The sequence below is a fragment of the Zootoca vivipara genome, chromosome 12, assembly GCF_963506605.1.
Source record: "Zootoca vivipara chromosome 12, rZooViv1.1, whole genome shotgun sequence".
Classification (NCBI taxonomy): Eukaryota; Metazoa; Chordata; class Lepidosauria; order Squamata; family Lacertidae; genus Zootoca; species Zootoca vivipara.
Window position 1 is genome coordinate 38469435 of NC_083287.1, and position 25477 is coordinate 38494911.

General features: G+C 46.1%; 1 protein-coding gene across 1 annotated transcript in view; it reads left to right on the forward strand.

Moving 5' to 3' along the window:
• Positions 1-1345: 1345 nt before the first annotated feature.
• The window catches only part of MYO3A (myosin IIIA), a 116468-nt gene continuing 92336 nt past the window's right edge, over positions 1346-25477 (forward strand). Inside the window, exons 1-5 of the mRNA XM_035129373.2 lie at positions 1346-1422; positions 6076-6258; positions 8480-8614; positions 22698-22802; positions 24563-24662. Coding sequence (XP_034985264.2) covers positions 6091-6258; positions 8480-8614; positions 22698-22802; positions 24563-24662 — 508 coding nt within the window. The 5' untranslated portion in view covers positions 1346-1422; positions 6076-6090. The remainder of the gene's footprint in view (positions 1423-6075; positions 6259-8479; positions 8615-22697; positions 22803-24562; positions 24663-25477) is intronic.

A 25477-nucleotide genomic window follows, 5' to 3' on the forward strand; every position in this document is an offset into this window, starting at 1 on the left:
AAGATATACCAGCAGATATATCTTCTAGGTGTGCCGCTCCCAATTTGTTTAGGGCTTTAAATGTCAACAACAAAACCTTGAACTTGACTGAGTAGCTAATAGGCAGCGAGTGCAGATGTCTGTAAAGTGAGTTAATGGGACCTTACTCTATGGTATGGTTCGAGGGACCTATTGGCCTGCCAGAGAATCCAATTTGGCCCAGAGGCCATTTTCCCCAAACCACACTGACCTGTCGAACAGCTGACATCACTAAGTGACATCAGCTGATGGGGAGGGTTCAGTTCTCCTGGGTGCCAGTGAAGCAGACACCTTTCCCCACCTCTATGGAAAAACTTTGACAGGTGGGCAGGATCACCCACCTATAGTGACATCAGGTGAGTGACCCCACTCCCACCTCTTAAAGTTGGCCCAAGGCGGGGCCAGGCCAAAAACATTCCTGGCCCCTTCTCTGTTTCCTAGGCCAGTCAGTGTGTAGTGGTTAGAATATCTGACTAAGAAGATCGGAGTTCGAGTCCTTGTATTGCCCTGAAGCACAGCGGGTGACCCTGGGGCAATTGCCGTCTCTCAAGCTAACCTTCCTCACAGGGTTCTTGGGAGGACAAACAGTGGCATGCAGGTGTCTGTCGTCTGCAGCTTTCCAGAGTGAAGGTAGCATATGAATAAATAGTTTGCTTAGGGTTTCATCCTTCAGAGCCCCTTCTCAAGAGTCCTGGCTTTCTGCTTGGGGTTATCAAAATATATGGGCATCCTTCTTTAGCCTGGCTGCAGGCAGCAGCAGCAGCACCTGCCGTTCGCGTCCACAAAGAGGAAGAAAAAGGAATATCCACTCGGGGAGTGGCTGATCTGCTGCTAATGCAAAGCTTATTGCTTGTCTCCTAACGCCAGGTGGCTGCTATCCAGGCCACCAGGAACAGGAGGGCAGGCGGCAGATTTTATTTAACCTTTTTTTTTTTAAGGAGAAGAACAATCTGTTGCATGTCTCATTGGAAAGAGTGCGAGGGGGGGCGCGGTGGTGGGGACTGAGATGGGTGTCTCCCTTATGGATGCCTGGAAAATAGCAGGACAAGAAGGAGGGCGAGACTGAGCCTGCTCGCGTGGCCTTCTGTTGACCCCCGGGGTAAAGCATCCGCTGCAGGTCAGGCGAAGGGTCAGGATCCGACGGGCGGAACCCCTGGTCAGCTGTCTACTCCGCCGGAGCAACCTGATCTGGCCATCTTGAGCGAGGAGAGCTGAGCGCCGGTGGCGCCGGGATCTCTGCTTTCCCGCCCTGATTCTCTGTGGGTGCCGCTGGATGGGCCGAGCTACCCGCGGGCAGAGCGAGCTGGTGGCCGCGCAGGACTCGAACCCGCACCCGAGCCGCTTTCCAGCGGGGCAGGAAGAGTCGCGTGGGGCTCCTGTCTCCGCCCTGCACCACCAGGCAAGGTAAGCCCCCTCGCTCCCCAGAACGGTGTCGAGAAGATGGGGAAGGTTGGGGCGGAGCAGCAGCTGAGCGCGCGCGATGGGGAGGAAGATCGCCCTTGCAGGGAGCGTGTAGGATTCCGCGCAAGGAGCGCTCGTTTACCAGAACGATGAGCTGAGTGAGCTGCTGCTCGTTGAGACAGCAAGGGATCTGCTGCGGTGTTATCTCCCCACCATAGGTGCCGGCGCCCTGGGTGCCCTAGCACCCACAGAATTCCCCACGAAGGGGCCGGGCACCCACAAATTTCGGCGCCAGGGCCATGTACGCTGCATGGCAACCACGGCCCCGGGCACCCACGGTCGCGGGGCCAAGCTAGTACTCCTGCCCCCCAGCACCGCCAATCTCCGGTTATCAGACTGAACAAAAACTCATGGCGCGTGCTTGCTGGGGAGCAAGCTGCATAGGATCGGGCTGCGCGCGTAGGCAGCATTCCTAAACCGATTGTCGTGGGAGTAAAGTAAGATAAATGGACTTCAGTGGGGTTTGTTTAACTGGGTCTTGCGGGTGTTTTACTCGGTCCCCTTTGTTCTATGGGGCTGCCTCCCTAGTAACGAAAGAGTCTGCAGCTATACAGCTGCAAATAAAACGTTTTAAGTGTGTTGTAAGATGAAAGTAAGTGAGTTTATTCACTGGCTGCTAATGCCCATGGTCGGAAACTTGGCAGTAGCCTCGGTTTGGTATCAAGTGTGAAGTGCCATGAATCCTAGTGACATCATACTAATAGCAAAATACTAATTTTAAAAGCATGAGTAGTTAATGCATGTGTCGGCTTGTCACATGTACATGTGAACTACATGTGACAAGAAGCAGGAGCCAATTGCAGGTGCAATTTCTCTCTTGCCCCATGTGCAAACACAGACCCGGAACTCTTACAGTGTAATAAGATATGGTCAGCTGCTGCAAAGAAGGAAACCTGTTGCATATGATGTGGCCTTGAGCCCCATCAATTTCAATGAAATCTGCTTCCAAGTCAGTGTGCTGAGTGTCTCGCAGGTGTGGTGCCTTCAGCGTCTGCACTTTTCACACCTCTGTGCATCACAACTTTGTCTAGTCTAGCGGTCCATGAGTGGTTTGACCATGAGAACATGTAGTAGGCAGTAGGCAACATTACAAATATATATTGACAACTGCCATTATCCTAACTTTATATTGTTTACCTTTTTCTAGCTGGCTAAACTCACTGCCCATATTGGTGTTGTCGTAATAAAGCACAGCTCTCGTGTTAATCCTAGCCTGTTCTAAAGGGTCTATAGATGCCTTGTTCTTAACTGGCTTTGGGGGAACTAAGCATGTTATGTGCAGTTGAATGTGTAACAGTGTTTTAATGCCGGGAGCCTTTCGTTTCCTTGACCAGGTTATCTGATACTCTTCCTTAATTTCTAACTTGGATATCAGTACTCAGATAAAGCAAGCAATTCTTGGGTTACGGGTGACCCAGTTCTTTGGCCGCAGATGCTTTGTTGTTGTCAGCTCTGACAAATAGACTTGAGCAAAGGTATTGATTTTTATGACACTTGTAAATGTTCATTGGCTTGTAATAGGAAAATTAAAAGGTGCTTAGACTTGGGGATCTGGCTTGCTCTTCAGAAATGTTCATTGGGCATCCACTTGTTGAAAAATCACTTTGGGTTTTCGTTTTGTTTTGCTGTGTTTCTTAAATTGAATGCTGCTAAGAGGAAAGTAAACGTGAGTTTGTTCATGGACTACTGATACCTAACCCCTGCTTAGCCGTGCACAAAGCATGGGCACCATACAGAATGGTAGCAGCTGCATCACCTATATCAGTGCTTCCCAACCTTTGGTCCCCAGCTGTTTTGGGACTACAATTCCCATCATCCATGACCACTGGGCTTGCTAGGTAGGGATGATGGGAGTTGCAGTCCAAAAAACAGCTGGAGACCCAAGATAGCGAAACACTGGCCAATACTATTTACAAATCCTTAGTTCTTAGAGTAGGGAGAGGGGAATCTTTTTTTCTTACCATTGCCCTCATTCCCAGGGGGAAACGGTTGAGAGCCACATGCCACTCGGCCCTGAGCCAAAAAACGGTGGGGCCGCTCCCTCCCCCTACCCAATTTGTTTATTGAATGTATGCAGGCCGTTCCCCATTTGTGTGGGGGTTGCGTTCTGGGTTATTGCGCATGCCAGCGGTTGTTTGTAAGGCTGTCCCACCCCTGTCCCCGCCCCCTTCCAGGGCCAAAAAAACAAAGCATGCCTCAATTGTCAGTCGTGTACAACATGGCTGCTGCTGGTATTTCAACCTTCCTCCAAAGGAACTCAAGGTAGCAAACCTGTCACTACTAAAACAATACAATTAAAACCTAAAAACAGTAATAAAAAAAAACTTCTCGAAATTTTATTATTTTATTTTTATTTATTAAATTTGTATCCTGCCCTCCATCTGAAGATCTCAGGGTGGTTCACAGCCTAAAGATACAAGATAAGAATGCAAAATAAATAATAAAAACAAGGACAAAACAAAACTATAACCCCCCCAAAAAAAAGAAAACACATCTAAAAGGATATATGATGTTAAATAGCCAAAGGCCTGATTAAAGAAGAACATTTTTACCTGAGGGAAAAGGAAGACCCAGGTAATTATAGAGTGGTGAGCTTGACATTGATACCAGGAAAGGTCCTAGAACAGATAATTCAACAGTCAATCTGTGAGCATTTAGAAAAGGATGCTGTGATTACTAAGACCCAACGTGGGTTTCTCAAAAATAAATCACCCCAGACCAATCTGATTTCTTTTTTTCTTTTCTTTTTTTGTGGAATTACAAACTTGGTGGATCAGGGAAATGCTGTGGACACAGTGTATCTTGATTTCAGTAAGGCTTTTGACAAAGGCCCCTATGATATTCTTACGAGGAAGCTGGTAAAATGTGGGTTGAACAAGGTAACTGTTAGGTGCAATTGACTGACCGAACCCAAAGAGATTAATGGTTCCTTGTCATCCTGGGGAAAAGTGGCAAGTGGGGTGCCACAAGGTTCTGCCCTGGGCCCGTTGTTCAATGTCTTTATAAATGATTTGGATGAAGGAACTGAGAGGATGCTCATCAAATTTTCAGATGACACCAAACTGGGAGAGGTAGCTAATGCTGCAGAAGACAGAATCAGAATTCAAAACAGATTGGAGAACTGGGCGCAAGCTAACAAAATGAATTTCAATAGGGACAAATGTAAGGTTCTGCACTTAGACAGGAAGAACCAGATGCACAAATATAGGATGGGCGACACCTGGCTTACTGGCTAAGTACATTTGAAAAGGATCTAGGGGTCTCGGTGGACCACAAACTTAACATGACTCAACAGTGAGATGCAGCAGCAAAAAAATAAAATAAAAAGCTAGTGCTATTTTTGGCTGCATTCAACAGAAGTATTGTGTCCAGATCAAGGGAAGTAACAGTACCACTCTATTCTGCCTTAGTCAGACCACAGTTTTGAATACTGTGTCCAGTTCTGGGCACCACAATTCAAGAAGGATGTTGACAAGCTGGAACGTGTGCAGAGGAGGGCAACCAAGATGATCAAGGGTCTGGAAAGTAAGCCGTATGAGGAGCGCTTGAAAGAGCTGGGTATGTTTAGCCTGGAAAAGAGGAGACAGAGGAGATATGCTAACCATTTTCAAATAACTTAAGGGCTGTCACATGAAAGAGCATGCTTGTTTTCTCCTGCTCTGGAGGGTAGGACTCAAACCAATAGCTTCAAGTCACAAGAAAGGAGATTCCGACAAAAATTCCGGAAAAACTTTCTGACAGTAAGAGCTGTTTAGCAGTGGAACAGACTCCCACGAGAGGTGGTGGACTCTCCTTCCATGGAGGTTTTAAAGCAGAAGTTGGATGGCCATCTGCCATGGATGCTTTAGCTGAGATTCCTGCATTGCGCGGGGGGTGGACTAGATGACCCTTGGGCACCTTCCAACTCTATGATTGCAGAAAAGGCCCATTCTTGTGTTGCCACCCTCTGTACCTCTCATGGAGGAGGCACATGACGAAGGCTTTAGAAACTCCTGGAATATATAATCTTCTCTCTAAACTAATCATTTCAGGGTTGTCAGGAACAGGTCCTTCAGCCATCACATGTCTGGGCAAACAGATGTTTTTAAATTCCTCTGAAAAGTTAATAGCAAGGGAGGCTGACACTCCTCACCAAGGAAGGGCATTTCAGAAACAGGGAATCTGCCAACTTTTGGCTTGTCAGAGGCCTCTATTGAAATCAGAGATGAGGCGAGATTTGAACTGACTACCTGCCTGACCTCTAAGCCACTATACCAGAAGTGGCCATCATTGTACCCTCCAAGCTCCCATCATTCCCAGCCAGTATATGATTGTGAGAGTTGTAGTCCAACAATATCCAGAAGACAACACTCTGTACTACCGTATGTGGTCCTAGTGCTGTCTTGGCACTATCATGTAAATTTTGCCCCAAATAGCTGAGATTTTAAAATTGTCTCTTACGCCTTTTGAAACTTTTTTTTTTTTTACAAATACTTCTTGGTAAAAAATTAATTTTAAAACATAGTGAAATGGATAAACACATTTCTGTTCCGCTTCCTCTGTAATCGGGATAACAGTTCTCAGTGATTGTTTCAATTGAGATTTTTTTTTCCCCAGGAGTTGCTGTTTGAGATGCTGCCCTTAACTGGCAAAACGATCATATTTGACAGCTTTCCTGATCCTTCAGACACCTGGGAAATAGTTGAGACGATTGGCAAAGGAACATATGGGAAGGTTTTTAAGGTGTTCAACAAGAAAAATGGGAGCAAAGCTGCAGTCAAAATCTTGGATCCAGTTCACGTAAGTTTACTTTTAGAATTGAGGCATGGCAGAGACTGTCGTAGCTCTAAGAACTATGTTTTATTCACATATTTACACCTTCAATCTGCATGGAGGGAGTCCAGCTCTTACAGCATGGTCATTTCAAGAGGGTATTGTCCCCCAGAGCAGTGCAGCACTGGCATCAAAGTAATCTCCCCCAGCTAGCCTTCAGCCAGCCTGCCCAAGATAGAGCCCACTGTTAGTTCTCCCCCGTCATCTTCCCAGCACACCTTGCTAAAGATTCTTTTCCTGTCACCCCCCACACAGTTACCCTGTCAACCTTCTATCTGCCCAGGTCCAAGATTCCTCTTAAATGGGCCACCAACACCTTTTGTCATGTTAATGTCTCTCTGGAAAAAAAAGCTTAGCCTGTATTTTTCCACTGGCCTCCAGCCTTCCCTTCAATACAGCAAATAATAAAAATCCTACCATTTATTCATTTCTAGTGTTTAGGTGTGTTACCACCACCCCCAATCTATAACAATATATTCATTGCCTTTATTGGCTAGCTTATTCTTCCTCTGTTGTTTCATAAATTGCCACAAAGCCCTTGAAATGCTGGCTGCTGTTTGAGAAAGGTGGAGTGTCAGGTGCAAACAGGTCCATAGTTTCTGCTTCATGGACTGTGAATGTAATGCCCTCATTTGTGGAAGTTTGACCGCAGAGATTATATCGCTTCCTTAAACTGAAGGACTCCTGAGTGTCTGAAGAGGGAGCCATTGCAATAACCAAGGCGCTTGAAATTTTCCATCTTTCTTTAAGAGCACTGCACTGGATTGAACTGAAGAAATGAAATAACTAACTAAAAAAAAACACCAAGCAACTACTATCAATTTACCTTTTTCTTTTTACTGACTTAACTCATTGGTAGGTTTTTTTTTTCTAAATGCTTCTTGATTTTTACAGTGGTTTTAAGATATGTGAAATATAAAGAGAGGACGTTCTTGACAAAACTAAGAATATGTGAGTCGGAACTCAAGGAGACCCCTTTTTGTAGCCTGCAATGTGGAAAAACAGGAATAATGCTATCAGTATCCAACTTGTTTTATAGGCTGCAGTTTCTATAAAAAAACCTCCATCCTGGCTTCAAAAAGGACTTTGCAGCAAATGTACTTCCTGGATCAGAAACCTGGTGTCCTCTTATGACTACAACTCCCAACATCCCTAGCAATTGGCCATGCTGGCCTGGGGCTGATGGGAGTTGGGTACAGTATTCAGAGGGCCACAGGCTTCCCATCCCAGCTATATACACACTTACCTAGAAATAAGTCTCATTGAACTCAGTGGGGCTTACATAGAGTAGACGTGTATAGGATTGCACTGGGGAAAAGCCCATGGAAGTGTTCAGTTCAGGTTATGCTTTTTCTCAGACTTCAGACACCTGTTTCCCAATTTCTCTTTTAATCTTTCAATATTTTATCAAAAGACCAGTTTGTTTTCAGATTCTATGCAGTGCAAAACCTTTTGTCTGTACATCAATAAGTATACCTAATAACAGGTAGATAGCCGTGTTGGTCTGACGTAGTCAAAACAAACAAAAAAATTCCTTCCAGTAGCACCTTAAAGGTAAAGGTAAAGGGACCCCTGACCATTAGGTCCAGTCGTGACCGACTCTGGGGTTGCGGCGCTCATCTCGCATTATTGGCCGAGGGAGCCGGCGTATAGCTTCCAGGTCATGTGGCCAGCATGACAAAGCCGCTTCTGGCAAACCAGAGCAGCACATGGAAACGCCGTTTACCTTCCCGCTGTAGCGGTTCCTATTTATCTACTTGCATTTTGACGTGCTTTCGAACTGCTAGGTTGGCAGGAGCTGGGACCAAGCAACGGGAGCTCACCCCGTCACAGGGATTCGAACCACCGACCTTCTGATCAGCAAACCCTAGGCTCAGTGGTTTAACCACAGCGCCACCTGGGTCCCAAATAAATTCCTTCCAGTAGCACCTTAGAGACCAACTAAGTTTGTCATTGGTATGAACTTTTTGTGTGCATGCACACTTCTTCAGATACACTTCGTGTGCATGCACACGAAAGCTCATACCAATGACAAACCTAGTTGGTCTCTAAGGTGCTACTGGAAGGATTTTTTTTATTCTTTTATACCTAATAAGTATATTATTATACATTGTCCATAAAACATGTTCACAAGGTGTTCCATTAATTCACTGTTTCTTTTACTTTCCATCCATGTTACTACCGGTAGGACATTGATGAGGAGATTGAAGCAGAGTACAACATTCTGAAAGCTCTTTCTGACCATCCAAATGTAGTCAAGTTCTATGGACTGTACTACAAGAAAGATGTGAAGGATGGAGACCAGCTGTGGCTGGTTCTGGAGGTAGGTGCTTTGCTTATTGGTTGGTTTTTTCTTCTCCTCCTGTTTTTTAAGTGACCACCCCAACAGGATCTTGAGTGAGAAAGCTCAATGTCATTACTAAAGAGTTTTGAGTGTCACAGGATATCATTCTAATGCACTTACTAGATACAACAGAGGTAGACAGTGTAGTGCCTTTAAATTGTCATTGGACTACCACTCCTATCAGTCCTAGACAGTGTAGCCAATAGTCAGGGAGGATGGGAGTTGTAGTCCAAAACATCTGGAAGATGCCATGTTGTTTACACCTGAGATACTACATCAAATTGACTTGTCTCCACCCCCATCATTCTGCTTGGACACTGAGGTCCAGTGCTGAGGGCAGGGCTGTCTTAAGCTTATCTGGCGCCTTGGCGCAAGGACCCCTGCTTGCCCCCCCACCCCCACATTTCTCTTTGGGCAGGCAGCAGAGAGAGAGAGAGTCCTCTTTTTTAAAAGTGGAAGGGCTGGTGGGGACGAAGAAGCTGGGGGACGAGGCCTTCGGAAAAGAGCCAAGGCCGCCGTGGGGCTGATCTTAAGCGTGCGGCTTCCCCATCGTGGGCGCATCAGCTGGGCTTCTGGGGAGCAATGGCTTCTGCTTCTGCTTGCAGACCTCGAAACCATTGGGGAGTGCATGGAGGAGCAGCACGAGGAGGAGCGGCCACGGGGGCTGCCCAGGAGGAGCCCGCACCATGCTTCCCTTTCTCAGCACTACTGCTGTGCTCAGGACAGGCGCAGGCTCCTAGCAGCGAGGAAGCAGCTCTGGGGCTTGCCCTCGGCGGCTGGCCACCTCCTGCCCTCGCACGCTGCGAGGGTCTGGCGAAGCGCGTGCGTCGCGGTGTGCCTTGGTGCTTCAACAGCTCCTGCTGCCATGCCCTGAGGGCCCCTTCACTGAGGGGCCGATGGGAAAGGCGAGAGGCAGCCCTCCGGGCGGGCAGCGGCTGGAGGGCGGCTCCTCCAGCGGAACTGAGGCTCCGGGCGCGGTGTAGCAGGGAGGCAAGCTGATGTGGGGAGGCGTCGTGTCCAGCCTCCGTCTCTTCCGTGGCGCCCTCCAGAACTTAGCCTCTATTGCTAAGACGCCCCTTGCTGAGGGCCTTCTGGCGGTTCCCTCACTGCGAGAAGCCAAGTTACAGGGAACCAGGCAGAGGGCCTTCTCGGTAGTGGCACCCACCCTGTGGAATGCCCTCCCACCAGATGTCAAAGAGAAAAACAACTACCACACTTTTAGGAGACATATGAAGGCAGCCATGTTTAGGGAAGCTTTTAATGTTTAATAGATTATTGTATTTTGATATTCTGTTGGAAGCTGCCCAGAGTGGCTGGGGAAACCCAGCCAGATGGGCATGGTATAAATAATAAATTATTATTATTATTATTATTATTATTATTATTATTATTATTATTATTATTTCAGGACCCATCATGCCCCAATAGCCTAAAGCATGCCTTAGGAGTCTCTGGTACCACTCCCTGTGTGATCATTTGTGTTTATGATGGCTTTTAGGTGGTTTTTGAAAGCACCTCAAAGTGCAAGTAGATAAATAGGGAAGGTAAACGGAGTTTCCGTGTGCTGCTCTGGATCGCCAGAAGCGGCTTTGTCGTGCTGGCCACATGACCTGGAAGCTGTATGCCGGCTCCCTCGGCCAACGCGAGATGAGCGCTGCAACCCCAGAGTCGGTCACAACTGGACCTAATGGTCAGGGGTCCCTTTACCTTTACCTATGTGCAGATATGTGCTGCTTATAGCCAGAGCCAGCTCACAGACGAGGTGGGGTGAAACAGCCACCTCAGGCAGTGGAAATACAAGAGGCAGCATCCTGCCCATCCCTACCACTTCTGTTGCTGGAAAAACTCTGCTTTGCCCCTGGTCTCCCCTGTACCCCTAAGTGGCAAAGCACTCTAGGATGCCTCCCCTCTCTCGCCAAGTCAATGAGGGAGGAGGCATTCTACCACCCACCTTTGCCACCTGGTGGGACGGGAGATTCAGCCATGGCTTCTCCTTAAGGAGAGGCCCTTGCTAAATCTTGCTTCCTACCAGCAGAGAAGCCCAGTCCATAGTGAGAAGAACGCACCAGATCAATGCAGCCCTGCAGCCCTGTAAGCTTAGGGCAAGCCCAGTGTCTTTTTGAGAAGCACTCTGGGGAGGCCCAACAGACTTGAGGAAAATATTCTAGCCTGTTCCAGGCATCAGCTGATCTCATGTGAGACAAAGATTAAGTGACTGGGCACCTCAGATCTTGGGGGGAGAACCTAGAAATGCCAGAGTTTGCCGGCAGCTCTGCTTGTCATCTTCATGCCTCGCTATTGCAGTACAGCCAAGGAAAGACTGTTTCTGCTTTGTTTTGAGCACCTAAGCTGCTATTTAATGTGACAGTAGTAGTGTCTTGATTTGGCCCCGCAAGTCAGCTGTTAATCTGCAGCGGCATCCATAGACGTCTTCCTGCAGAAAACCCCATTTTCAATGAATGAGAGTTATACAGTAGCTCCATTGACGGGCGGAGGCAGGGGTGGGGGAGGAGCAGCTCCCCCCCCAAAAAAATCAAGTAAATAAATAAAATTACTTAACTAACTGACCAACTGTGTCACAGATAACTAGGTTCTGCCCCCCCCAATAATAACTCCCCCCCCAATAAATCCTGGCTATGCCCATGTTGACTTTGGAAAACAATTGCTAGACATTTAGGTAAATCTCTGAAGGGTGGGCATATTAACGCCCACAATTTTACTTACTACATGATTGTTGGGGAGAAAGTCAGGCCAGCAGCAAAATGTTGCGCTTCACTTTTAGATGCCGGCCATGCCCTTTACCCAGGTATTCCATTCTCCCTCCTCCCCCATTTTCTGTCACACACAAACCTGCATGAGTCAGCATTCCAGGGCCACTGAGCATGCTCAGTTCCCACTAGGATGTTTTAAGGAGAGCTCCCCCTCCCCCTTACGATTTCCCCCCCTGAGAATTTTTTTTTAAAAAAAGATATCTACAAAGCTGGAGGAGACTCTTGAGGGATCCATGGACTGCAAGAAGATCAAACCTATCCATTCTGAAGGAAATCAGCCCTGAGTGCTCACTGGAAAGACAGATCCTGAAGCTGAGGCTCCATTTCTTTGGTCACTTCATGAGAATAGAGGACTCCCTGGAAAAGACCCTGATGTTGGGAAAGATGGAGGGCACAAGGAGGAAGGGGACAACAGAGGATGAGATGGTAGGACAGTGTTCTCGAAGTTACCAAAGTGAGTCTGACCAAACTGTGGGAGGCAGTGGAAGACAGGAATGCCTGGCGTGCTCTGGTCCATGGGGTTACAAAAAGAGTCGGACACGACTAAACAACAACAACAAAGCTTTGGCTTCCTATAAGCTTTTTTGCTGCTTTCCTCTCATTCATGGATGGTGCTGTTTTAGCTGGATCAACACTCATAGCCTGAACCCTGCGAATGGAGAGCATGAAATACGATGACTCATCTTTGTAGTTCAGCTGCAGGCCTGCCCTGATAACTGTTGCGTTATGAATTCTTCCTTGCAGCAGCCCTTGAAGTTAATTAATAATGCTAACCACACACACTACTAATCCCAAAGAATAATTATCATGGAGGATTATTGTGATCCAGTTGGCAGCAGTGTTTGCTAATTTAAAGCCCTGCCTGAAGTGATACTAAGTTATATTATTCGGCTTTGATCCCCCCCCTTTTAAGAGTTAACATCAAGCGTTTGCATTTTATTCCCATTTAATTCCGCAGCAGAGATGTATAAATATTTAAATTCAACTGTAAATTCCTCAGTAGGCCTGTACTTTATCAGTTGTGAGTTTGGTTTTTATCAAAATAAATGGATCAAATCTTCTGTGAGGAATTAACAATGGGCTACAGGGAGGTTTGAACACTATTTGGTATGCAGAGACATCTAAATATTTGCATAGCTGAAACTGGGCTTCAGATCTCACAAGCTAGTTTATAGAGGCCACAGAGTGTTCCTTCCTTGCGATTTTTTAGAATATAGGGAGGGGGGGGGAATGATATAGATTAAGTGGAGAATCATGCAAACCACCTTGAGTTCCTTGTAGAAAAAGATGGGATATGAATGTAAATAATATATAATGATTCTTATTATGTGGCCAACATCACTGTCTAACTGGTGTGCTTTATTTGCAGCAGTGAATAACCCCTGGTTATATAAGGATGTTTTTCTACCAGGTTCTGTGACTCACTTCCAACCCATCCAGCAAGGTTTCTACTCCAGACTTGCCCAACCTGATTGTTGATGATAGGAGTTGTGGTTCAAAATATCTGGAGCACACCTGGTTGGAGAATGCAGCTATAGTCTTTTCCCTTTTCCCCTTGAGCTTGGAAACTAAAACCTTCAACTACCTATAAAACAGAACAGTGATAAGTGGTCCTTCTCCGAATAGAAACCCCCAATTCATAAGCTCCCACAGTTGTCTGTAAAATAAATTGGTTAAGAAGGGTTTCTCTGAAGCGTGTCCCAGTCGACTTATTGAATATTAATTGCAGAAGTGGGTTTGCTGCTTTTATAGTATGTATTCTACCTCATTATATGCTGCTTCGATAGCTTCTGGCTGTGAAGCAGTTTATGCATCTCCAAGATAAATAAATGGTGTTGCTCGCAGTCTGTGGCAAGGCAGGCATGGAAGTATAGGAAGCTCCCATTGGCCCATCTAGCTTAGTATTTTCGGACTGGAGCTCTCCGGGATTTCATTCTCTGTTCTCTCCTAGCCCTGCCAGGAGATTGATCCCGAGACCGTCTGCCTTAAAAGCAGGTGCTTTGCCCCTGAGCTATTGCCCTTCCCCAGGACTATATGTATATGCATACACATATATGTATGCGAGAGCCATTACATGTTGCTTCTGTTCATTCTCAACCCTATTTGGGATGGTGTGCAAAACAGTCCAGATCTACCAAAGGTAGCAGCAGCCTGCTTCAACAATTATAAGTTTCCCAGTTCATGAGGCTTGCCAGAGAGCAGAAGCTGGTATTTGTCATACAGAAAGCAGCCTCAGTGTTTCCCAACTGCTTCTTATTATCAAGTCCAGCTAATGGAAACAAATGACTTTACTGTAAATAAGTAAGTAGTAAGTAAGTAAATATCTGACTTTGACTTAAAATCCAGAGTTTTGCCCCAGCTCCCTTTTGAATTTCCTATAAATGCTTGCTTGCATTTTGCATTGCATTTCCTTTTGTCCACCTTTATCTACTACATTTACATTTCCTTGTACATCTCTTTCCTTGGGCTAATCAGTTGTGCTACCTGTGTGGAAACAATAGCCCAATAAGAATGTGTACCAAAAGCAGGTTACTTGAACCTGCTTTATCAATAATGACAAAACGGTTTACTAAGGAACCCTTATGCCTGCTCACTGCAATAGCGCTGAAAATAGAGCTGCTTTGCTTTTGGCTGTGTGCTCTAATTATACTACATAATATATTGTCTTTCAAAAGAAGCCGTGTATGGGAAATAAATGTGCAAGCCAATATAAGAGAGCCTTTTCCTACTCTTCAGACCTGAGTATTTTTCCATGCTGCCCTGTATAATTGCTCCTTTCAATCCAGCTCTGCCTTCTTTGATCCATTACGGCTCTAAACTAGCCTTGATTTAGCCATTTCTAATAATCAGCCGCGTAATGCCTCTTTTTTTTTTACTTCCCAATTACAGTAATTCCGCTCTTTTAAAATTATGTCCCCCTTTCTCTGCAAGATCAAAGATTTGTAACTACAAGTAGGCTTTAGAATACTGAGGTCTGGTAAATACTCGTAATTTTCTGGGGGAAATTATATATTACAATCCCTTGCTTGAGCAGACTGAGGGCATAAATTGTTGCCTACCATGGGGTACAGAATAAAGGCCTGCTTTCCTAACACTTTGTTTTCATCATCATGTAGAAAAGCAAAAAGCCAGATGAAAGTTTAGGTACGAGTTCTCAGGTATCTGCTCTATTAGTGTCAAGATTTGATTTATGTCTGGGGACCTCCGGTTGATCACAAAGCCATGAGCAAGTGGGATTCAGCCCTGCGGGAAGAATCCAGCTTTTTTGGGGGGGAATGGGGGCATTGCACGGGTGCTGCAAGCCCCCTAAAACAGGCACCCAGCAACACCAAAAAGTGGAACTTTAGGTAGAAATCAACATCAAGCTATGCTAAATGTTATGTCTGGGCAAGTATTTCAACTTGCCAGATGGAATGACCCCCAAGTGCTGATCTATGGGTCCTCCTGACCCCCTGAGCCAATTTTGGGGAGTGTGTGTGGAGGGGGGAAACCACCTTTGAGCAACATCTGGAGGGCTACAGCCGTCCTACAGGTTACGAGCTGGAGAACTCTGGAAACTATAGAACTCACCTTGGTTTTGAGATGGGCAGCTCCTGAAGTTTGTTTATAAGCCAAGCTTGGGAGAACATCCCCACCACTTCTAGTGTGAGAAATTGTGACTCAGTAAGTGGCTGTCAGTTTACTGCCATCTGCTTTGCACACAGAAGGTCACAGGTTCAATCTGCAACATCTGTAGAAAGGGCTGGGAGGGGGTTCTACCTGAAATCCTATAGAGTGGCTCTCAGCATGGACAATATAAGCTACATGGGTGAACAGTCTGATTTGGTATAAGGCAGTTTCCGGTGTTCTTATGTCTGATCCTCAGTACTTGCTCCTCTTCCCACGTCCCTCCAATATCAAGAAAAATTATTGCTTTATGGGTCCTATCTTCCTTGCCCGTCTAGCACAGCTCAGTGATGGGCTAATTGAGAAGCAAGTGAACAAATGACTTCATTTTTTATTTTTTTGAAAGACCAAATTTATAATGGAGCACTTGCTTTCAATGCTTCCAAGTGCCGTTTTAAATTGCAACCCCGTCATCAAAATCGCCCAGCTCCTCTTGCAGTTCTAACTCATCATTCATCTGTAACACAGGCTGCACATTTCTATTAGCAGAGCACATGCCCTCTTCTCACCCCAGGTAACCAATGACTCAATACGGGCATCAGGAAGCTGCTGTGCCTGTAGATTCAAGGATCATTAGCCCCAGCGCTAAGGCACACCGATGTTCACATGTGGCAGAGGATGGAAGAGAAGCAGAACTAGGTACCCAAGAGGTGCAAAAGGTGAAAAGGAGCCTAGACCCAGGCAAAAACAGGAACTAGCATCCCCAGTCACACTTCCAGACTTCCTTTTGCTCTGCTGTCCCCCCGTCCCCCCAGGAAAACCCAGTCTTTACCACTGAATAGGAGCAAACATCCATCGGGTTTTCCTGGGGGAAATGGTGGGACAAAAAATCTCTTGGACACGTGATTTCTAGACATGGGTCAAGAAGAAGTGTGGATGAGCCCACAGACCTTCAGTTGAACACAGGGGCTTGGGTCAGTGGATCCAGACATCTCCCCTGTTCCTCCACATATCAAGAGAATATGAATCATAGAATCATAGTGCTGGAAGAGACCACAAGGGCCATTCAGTCCAACCCCCCTGCCAAGCAGGAAACACCATCAAAGCATTCTTGACATATTCCTGTCAAGCCTCTGCTTAAAGACCTCCAAAGAAGGAGACTCCTTGGCAGCAAATTCCACCGTCAAACAGCTCTTACTGTCAGGAAGTTCTTCCTAATGTTTAGGTGGAATCTTCTTTCTTGTAGTTTGAATCCATTGCTCCGTGTCCGCTTCTCTGGAGCAGCAGAAAACAACCTTTCTCCCTCCTCTATATGACACCCTTTTATATATTTGAACATGGCTATCATATCACCCCTTAACCTTCTCTTCTCCAGGCTAAACATACCCAGCTCCCTAAGCCGTTCCTCATAAGGCATCGTTTCCAGGCCTGAATATGGGTTCCCTTGCGCTCCTGCCAATGCTTCCGCCCAGTGCCAGCCTCTCCCTTCCACTAAGTGGCAGTGGCACTGACCTTGGTACTGGGAGCTGCTAGGTGCGTGACGACACCCTTCTCTGCTGTTACTGGGAATGTGTGGTTTTAAAACCATTATAAGTGGTTGCATTAACATCCGGTTCAGTGAGTGTCAGATTAGCATTGCGACACGTGTTCATAGTTATATAAAAGTCTGCTGGCTCAGAGCCAGAGTTCCATTGTGCTCTTCCCCACTGCCATCCCCAAATGCCATTCAAAGGTGATTCATAAGCGTAGCGGAATATGTTAGGCAAACAGGGGTGAATTCTGTTGTTTTCATTTCCTTCTGCTCCCCAATCATATTTTCACAGATATTGTTGCTAAATTGCTGTATGTTCAGCTGCACCAATTTAGACAGCTGACGTTGTGTTGTGTTGTGTGTGTTTGTAAAGGCCTAACCTTTGATCTGTGCCTACAAAGACAGTCATGGTGAATGGCGCCTTGACACAATTAGTAAAAATAGACATAGGAACAGAAAAATTAAATCGGAGGGGACACTTTGCCCATGAGGTTTTCCCTGGGCTGTGGAGAAAATAGAACAAGGCTTATATTAACCCGGGGAACGTGGAGTGCTGCTTGCCCAGTTCAAAAAAGGACATGGATGACTACACTTCCAAATATCCCTTGTCCGTTATGTATTGAAATATCCCCCTCTTGAATTTCACTACAAATAAATGTGCTTTATGCTGTGCAAAAAACCATCTTTGCATACATTTGTTCCTGTGTGGCCTGAAGAGTGCTTCGGCCTCTTCCTCTGAGGATCACAGTGATTTTAACTTCGCCTGACAACTGCTTTTCAACGCCTTCATTTTATGCACCTCCAAAAGTGCCAGCTTATAGGAAGATCAAATAATAATTTAAAAAGTACCAGATACTAAGAAAGGGAGTTAGGTGGAAACCTTTAATTTATGCTCAGTGTTAAAAAGCTGGGGGCACAGCTCAGCGGTGGAGCACCTGCTTGGCATGCAGAAGGTGCCAGCTTCAATCTCCAGGCAGGGCTGGGAGAGACCCTTGCCTGAAATCCTGGAGAGCCACTGTCAGTCAGTGAAGGCAGTACTGAGCTAGATGGACCAACATTCTGCCTTGGTGTAAGGCTGCTTCCTAGCTTCCTATGCAAACCCAAGATGGCTGGCATCCATCTGTCTCGGGGGACAATGGAGGACTGCGCCTTTGGAGGTGGTCAAGCTGTTGGATGCTTGCAGCGCCTGCTGTGGCTGTAGAGATCAATGTGGGAGAGACATGTTTTGTTGCAGCTGGGGCAGATGGAGGTGTCCAGTTATGCTCCTGTAGATGCACCATGGCATTTCTTCTCTCTGCGCTCCTCCCTGTGGTCATTTCTCCTCAGATCACAGCTACGGATACACGACTTGACTGTCTTGTCTCCATGCACTGCGATTGTCTGCAAGGGATTCTCACATGGCAGGGCTGATGCTGCCAGCCTTCGTGTCACATTTGCAGATTTTTTGTGTTCGTGATCTCGGGTGGCACACCAAAACACAGTTTCTTCAGGTCCACAATCTCACATGGTGCCCCGAAACACACATTTTGGGGTACCATGCCTGAAAAACAGCAACATTTTTCCAGGGTTTGAGATCTCGCATGGGTCATGTGATTCATCTGCATTCCCATGCAGACCCAGAAGATTTGGACTGTGTCGTGTTAAGGGTATGTGCAGGGGCGTGCCCAGGATCAAAACTGGGGGGGGGGGCAAGTCATGGTCGTTCAGGGGCGGGGCCAAGGCATGGGATGGGAAGGGAGGGGCACAAAGTGGGAAAGTGGGCGGGGCTACAGGGCCAGCGGGCCCAGTGACATCGCGGCGGCAGCGGCCACCTTGTGCTTTTGGGGCTGGCAGCGTCGGCGGCTACCCTGCTTGGCTGGAGAGGACGGGAGGGTCGGGCAGGCGAGAGGGGGTGGCAGGGCGGGCGAGGGCGAGGCAAGGCATGGCCGCAGTCACGACGGCTCCGAGGCGTTGCTGCATATCAGCATAATATTTCAACCATGTCGTGGGTTCAAGCCCCACTAGGTCCCTTCCGACTACAATTCTATGATTCTATTGATATATTACCATAGCATATGCATCATTCTGCTTTCTTGAATTGTCCTAGGCATAGCAGCCAACTCCTAGAGGCCTAGGTGCCTCCCCCCCCCAATTACTGGTAAATACCGTATTTGAAAGAGTCATCCCCCCCATGTTGATGGGCTTTCTATGTGGGGCTTACCTGCCCCCCCCCCGTATTTTATTAAGGATGGAAGAGGGAGGGAAGGAAGGAAGAAATAGAGAGAGGGATAACACACATTTGTGAGTGCCTCTGGGTGATGCTGTGATGCTGGAACTCTGCAGCAAGAGGAAGATTTATGTACAGGATGCATAAATTTATGTACAGGAGCCTTGTAAGCAGCTTTCTCTCTGCTTGATTTACAGCAGGCACGTCCAACAGGTAGATTGTGATCTACCAGTAGTAGATTACTGGATGTCTGTGGTAGATCACTGCTAGATCACTGGCACCCCTAAAAAAAGCTCACCCAAAATTTTCCTCCTCCCTAAAAAAAGCTGAACCTGAAGCCCTAAACAAAAATGGGCCTCCCTCCCTCCTAAAAGAAGCTCAACAATTTGACCAAATCCCCCAAAACAGGGCTTCCCTTCCTTAAAAAAACTCAACAGCTTTGACCTGAACCCCCCCAAAAGGGGGTAGATCACTCCCAGTTTTTAACTCTGTGAGTAGATCAGAGTCTCTTGGGAGTTGGCCACCCCTGATTTACAGTATACAGATGCAGGAGGAGGGGCAGACTGGAACACCACTGCTTTATATAAACATCACTGTGTCTATCAAAGCTACAGCCCCCTCTTTTTTCTTATTCACTTCCTTTTAGCCTTGCAGAGCCACCTCAGTCAAATTGAATCCTCTGCACCCTCATTAAATTGCCAATAGAACTCTTAATGTGATCACTGAATGCTCATTAACAACTCCCACTGAAGAACAATAGGGTGAAGTGGTGAGCTATCAAATCTTGCCTGAAAGGGGATATCTGCTCCATTGTCTTAACTGCTTAACTACCAGTAGCCACTTTGCTTTATTTATTTGATGTGTTTTTGTTACAGCTGTGTTCCCGCCCCCCAGCAAGCGGAGACTGAGCGGCTCTTGCTAAAGCAAAGCACGTCTCCTGTTTGCCCTTTTCCACTTCAGTTTTTGGAGGGGAAAAGTGCTGGTTATGGTCTGTAAAATACGTTAATTTTTTGCTTCGGGGGGCAGCTGCCCCCCCTGGGTACGCCTATGGGTATGCGTTTAAAGTGCTACACTTCAATCAGAAGAGAAAGAAACCCATCAGTGAGGATCAATTGTGTGGATGGGAGATTGAGTGTGTGCTTGTTCTAGTAAAGCACTACTTCTGATCCCTCACCTGAATTGAGTGTTCATTGTGGTTCATGAAAGGGCCAGGCCTTCTGAGAAGCCCTGTCCTTGGATGGCTTACGTCCAACAGAGTCTCACTGTAGAGTACAGAGCTAACCTCAGCATATTATCTGACAAATGGGCAGTCGATACGCCACAGATTCCCACAGGACTGCAAAACTTCCATTGAGTTTCAGTTTGTTTATTGGATTCACCATTGATTGTATGACAAGATAAACATGGACAATTAATGAAGCATTCAGCTTTCCTTAAAACAGACTGCAACATGAGAATCTAGGTAAATAAGTCGAGTATTTCTGTGGAAAGGGCAAACGGAGCCACTTTTTCTAATGATTGCCTATCTCTTTGCGCGCAAGGCCTCAAGTTTCCTGCTGACTGCAACCAAAGGTCAAAACAAAAGAGTGAGCTGGCTGAAAAATGTAGCTATTACTTCCTTCTAGATGGGCCATTGCAATAAATAAGTAGGAATAACCTTACATAGTGGCCTAAACTACAAGCACGATATCTTAAATCATAAGGGATCTCCTCAGGTTCCCCTCAAAAACAGCAAAGGGTATTTTGTTAAAATTATGTGAAAGCTCCCAGTTTTTGAGGTGTGATATTTATAGGTCATCTTGGAGAAGGAATGCAGCTCAGTGGTAGAGGACATGCTCTGCATACCAAAGATCCCAAGTTCAATTCCTAGCATCTCTTGGAATAAGAGAGTTTCCACACAAAAAGGGGGGGAGGGTTGACAGCTATGCATCTCTATCTAAAGCTGGGGGAAGGGTCCTATCTCTGATCCCATTCATCATGGAAAAGAGGTGGACAGAAGGCTGGCCTTTGTTGTGACAGTCCTCTGGTATGGAGTATCAGCTTTTTTCCTTTCACAATCTGTGGCAGCCATTTTGTACGGCATCCGCAGCACACACACACACACTCACTCACCCCAATATATGAGTACTGACACCTCATTTTCTACCCAAAAAGCACTGGAGAAGAATTTATAGGAATTTGATAAAGGAGTTCTGGGTAATTTGCAGTAGATCAGCAAGAATTTTAGAATCCCGGTCATTTAATAATAGCAATAATGAGCTATTCCCCCTCTAGGCTAAGACTGCTGATCTAACAAAATCTTGCTGTTAGCAGGAACATTTTTTGTGCTTGTGTAGAACAGGCATAGCAAAACTTGGCCCTCCAGATGTTTTGGGACTACAATTCCCATCATCCTTGACCACTGATCCTGTTAGCTAGCGGTGATTGGAGTTGTAGTCCCAAAACATCTGGAGGTCCAAGTTTGGCCATGCCTGGTGTATGACTGTGGACTCATCTACACTGGTCAGTTAAAACATTAAAAATGCGTTATAAAAATGTGGTGCCAGAGGGCACTGTAGAGCAGTGATCTGTTATCAATGGAAAATTGCATTGAGAGTTATATTACATGGGTTTTTTTAAAAGGGTTTTTACAGATCAGTGTCGATCCAGCCTGCAACCTCTGTTCAGCTCTAGAACCAAAAGCAAAACCCTGTGCTTAGCAGTTGCTCTTAAGTGCTAGGTTCTTTAATGTTCTGAAGAGAGGCAGTGTAGTGTAGTGGTTAGTGTTGGACTAGGACCTGGGAAACCAGGGTTCAACACCCCCCACTCATGTGTGCCATTCACTTGGTGTCCTTGAGCCAGCTCAATCTATGTTGCAGAGTTGTTGTGATGATAAAATGGAGAGAATGGAGAACCATGTAGGTAGGCCTCCTTGAGCTCATTGGAGGATATAATTGTGGTTGTAATGTTATGGTGATGTGTCTTGCGCCTTGTTCCAGCTGGTAGATTTTGAGGTTGTAGTAAAACACCAAGTAGCTCCTACGAGGCTGAAGTGTGCTCACAAGAGCAGAAGTCTGCCTATTGTGTAGAGTAGACCAGTGGTTCCCAACAGGTGGTCCGCGGACCCCCAGGGGTCCGCGAGCTATGCCAGAGGGGTCCGCAAGATGCTATTAGAATAAAAAAAATATTAAATATATTTCGTATGATAACAGATTTTTTGTTTTGGCCGCTTCCTGCATGAGCAGAGTCTAGCGCAAAACTAGAATTAGATAGAGGCAGTAGTTCTGCTGTATGCCGTTAGGTGGCGCTTTACAAACACTACTGTTTTGCAAAGAGGCAGCACGCGCATTCTACTAATGCTCACCTCCCCAAGATGCTTTGCGCGTGTCGGCTTCATTTGTGCGCTACTGCGCAGGTACCCTGTCTTATCCATTCCCCTCCCTCCTCCCTGGCGCGCGCTGCCTCTTTGCAAAACAGTAGTGTTTGTAAACAAAGCGTTGTTTTTCGCGGAAGCTACAGTTCGCGTAGTTAAAAACGGACCGTTGGTTAAAAATATAAAATATAAAAAGACTCTTAATTTGGCTCTCACTTTTTAATTTTAGGATTAGGAATTAATGGGGGTCCTTGTCACAATAGCGGCTTGATGAGGGGTCCTCAAGAAAATTTTGTTGGGAACCCCTGGAGTAGACAATGCTTAGGTAAACAGACCAATTATCTTAGCTGGGAATAAATAAGAAAGCTCCCTATGGTCTTAAGGCGACCTATTTTGAGGGAGAGCTTTCAGTTCTACGTGGTTTGCTTTTTGATTCATCCCTAATCCATGGGAGAAAGTTAGGCTATAAATGAATGAATAGCAACTGGGTTAACAAGCCTAATAAAAACAAAACAAAAAACAAAGAATGTAATCATTACTTTCTTCTTTTCTTTTCTTTTCTTTTCTTTTCTTTTCTTTTCTTTTGTACCAAATAGCTGTGTAATGGAGGATCTGTGACTGACCTTGTAAAAGGATTTCTGAAACGAGGAGAAAGAATGAGTGAAGTTATTATTGCTTTCATTTTACACGAAGCCCTGATGGTAAGTAAGGAAATGCATTAACAGTTCAAATATTGGCTCTTGATTTTGGTAGAGAATTTATTTTGGTACAGAGTTAAGCACTGGAAGGGAAATGGGACACGGCCCCACCAACCTCAGTCTGCCCTCAGCCAGTCCTTACCTAGTCCTCACCTGCTTTCCTTCTTCCTTACTACCAGCCCAGTGGGTAGCACTGCCTAGCAGGTTCTACCCAGGGCCAGCTCTAGGTATAGTCCCGGTGGTGCGGGGTGCCAGGGCGCCGGGCCGGCAGGCGGGGCGCTGCGAGGGCGCTGGAGCGATCTCCGCGCCAGGGCGCCCGAGCTGCTCGAGACTGCCCTGGTTCTACCTAGTCTACTTATCAGATGGTGGAATAGAGACAAAACTAGCATTTAGTGTCCCTGCCTGTCACTGGCTCTCCTTCCACTCTCTTCCGCCCTACTGGGCACCCAGTGGGCACGAGCCAGGGGTGGAGGAAGGGGGGTGCAGTGGGTGCGGACCGCCCCAGATGTCACCACTGAGGAGGGTGACAAAATGCTGGGCGGCACTCATTGCAGGGCCTGCAATGCGCCCGAGCCACACATCTCTCCTGAGAGAGACGCAGTGGTTTGGGTGCGTGCAGGCTCTGCACTGCCCAAACAGTCCGCCCACTGCCTTCCCCCAGCTGTAGGGCAGCTGAGTGGGAGGAGGCAGGCAGACTCCGGAAGCCCCGCAGTGCGCCCCACCCCAGGCGCCCGAGCAGCTTCCTCCGCCGCTGGCACCAGCTACCACTAGAGTTCAGTGTACTGAAATCCACTGGTGTCCATGGGATTAACCTCTTCCTTTTCCTTCTCCCGAGCAACCTCTGAAGGAGGACTTCAACATCATTTATTTTCAGTTTCCATGAAGCCTTGCTTGCTGTTATATATGAAATGGAGATCATGGTTTAATAGAAACTCTACATTGTTAAACAAGCCTGTTTCATAAACCATGGTTTGAAGTTGACTTGTTTAGAAACTGCTCAGAGTTGGAAAGTGCAAGTAAGCTCTGCCAAGTCTATCTCATGGCTACATGAAAGAAGGGGAGGGGAGTGCACGAGTCCAAGGCTTTTACACATAGCACTAAACCATGGTTTAGGGTTACATACAAACACTGAATTTTGTTACATATTGCTGGGATAGCATTTCCTTCACCCCCATCTTCCTAACTACAGACGCAGCAAATTTCAGGATAACGCTGTAAGTTTGTAAGATTCATTGGTTTGGGAAATGTATGAGTTTTATTTCTTAAGGATTCCCCACTCCTATGCAGATGTTTACCATGAGAGATAATTCAAACTGTAATGGTTCACCATGTGAACTATGGTGGATTTCTACTATAGGTATATCCCTGAATTAAAATACATTAAATGGAATATTTACTACGTTTACAAATATTTTGACAATTTTGCATTTTCTTTATTGCAGATAAATTCATTTAAAAACCATCTTCAGCCATCTCAACCCTTGCTTTTTCATGCAAAACCATTTGCAGTCGTTTGCGGTCATCAACAGCTATCAGTCAGTCAATCACCCATTTCCACCACCCTTCTGAGTGATCCCCCCTCCCCATCCCCACCCCTCCCCACCCCTTCTCTACATAAGTGCCTGGAAACTTCCATTTCACTGTATCTGAAGAAGTGTGCATGCACACGAAAGCTCATACCAAAATAAAAACTTAGTTGGTCTTTAAGGTGCTACTGAAGGAATTTTTTTATTTTATTTAAAAACCATAAACTCTCTTTTCAGGGGCTTCAGCATTTGCATGAAAACAAAACTATCCACCGTGATATCAAGGGAAATAACATCCTTCTAACCACTGAAGGAGGTGTTAAACTTGTGGATTTTGGTAAGTTGCAATGTCCTTATACCCTTGAGATGTCATGTTGCACTTGTCTGTCAAAAGCAGCCTAGTTAGGGTCTGGACAAACATGACCCAGTGTGAGGTGGAATGAGCCTTAGGCTTCTATATACTCACGCTCTCCCTTCTCAGGTAGAAGAAAGTTACACCTGTTCTGACCAAATACTGCACTGATTTGCACCTTGGGATCTGCCTAAAAGTAGTTCATGATGCAGTATCCTGGATTTCAAAAAGAAAGAGCAAAATATATTTCCAGTGGGTGTACATGCACAATTTTGGCTTTACCCAGGGGTGACTGGTGTCTCCCCTAAAAAGTGGGGTTCTATAAATTATTGCTAAGTCAATTCTACCCATTCATGACACCAGCCATTGGTCCTACCCCCCTCCCATCAGACATTGTAGATGAATTGTGTTTTGGAGGTTCCTGTCGTGCAGATTAACTCCATGTGGTGAGGTGACAGACTTTTGCACAGACTGTTGCATCCCCTTTTTTATCTGGTGGTGTTATTGCCAGTGCTGCAATTATATGACTCGTCTCCTGAGAGTTGATCTTGGTTGTTTATAAAGTTACTTTTTGTGTGCAGGCTGGTTTTTATTACTCACCCCCTTTGTTTTAAACTTGGATATAAATATTTGAAATAAATAATGTAGGATCATGATGTATATACACTGACATAAGGCTAAATGTATGGGAGTCTTGTGGTTAATAGACCAGTGGCACAATCCTATACGTGTCTATTCAGAAGTTAGCCCCATTGACTTCAGTGGGGCTTACCTCCAGGAAACTGGGCACAGGATTGTGG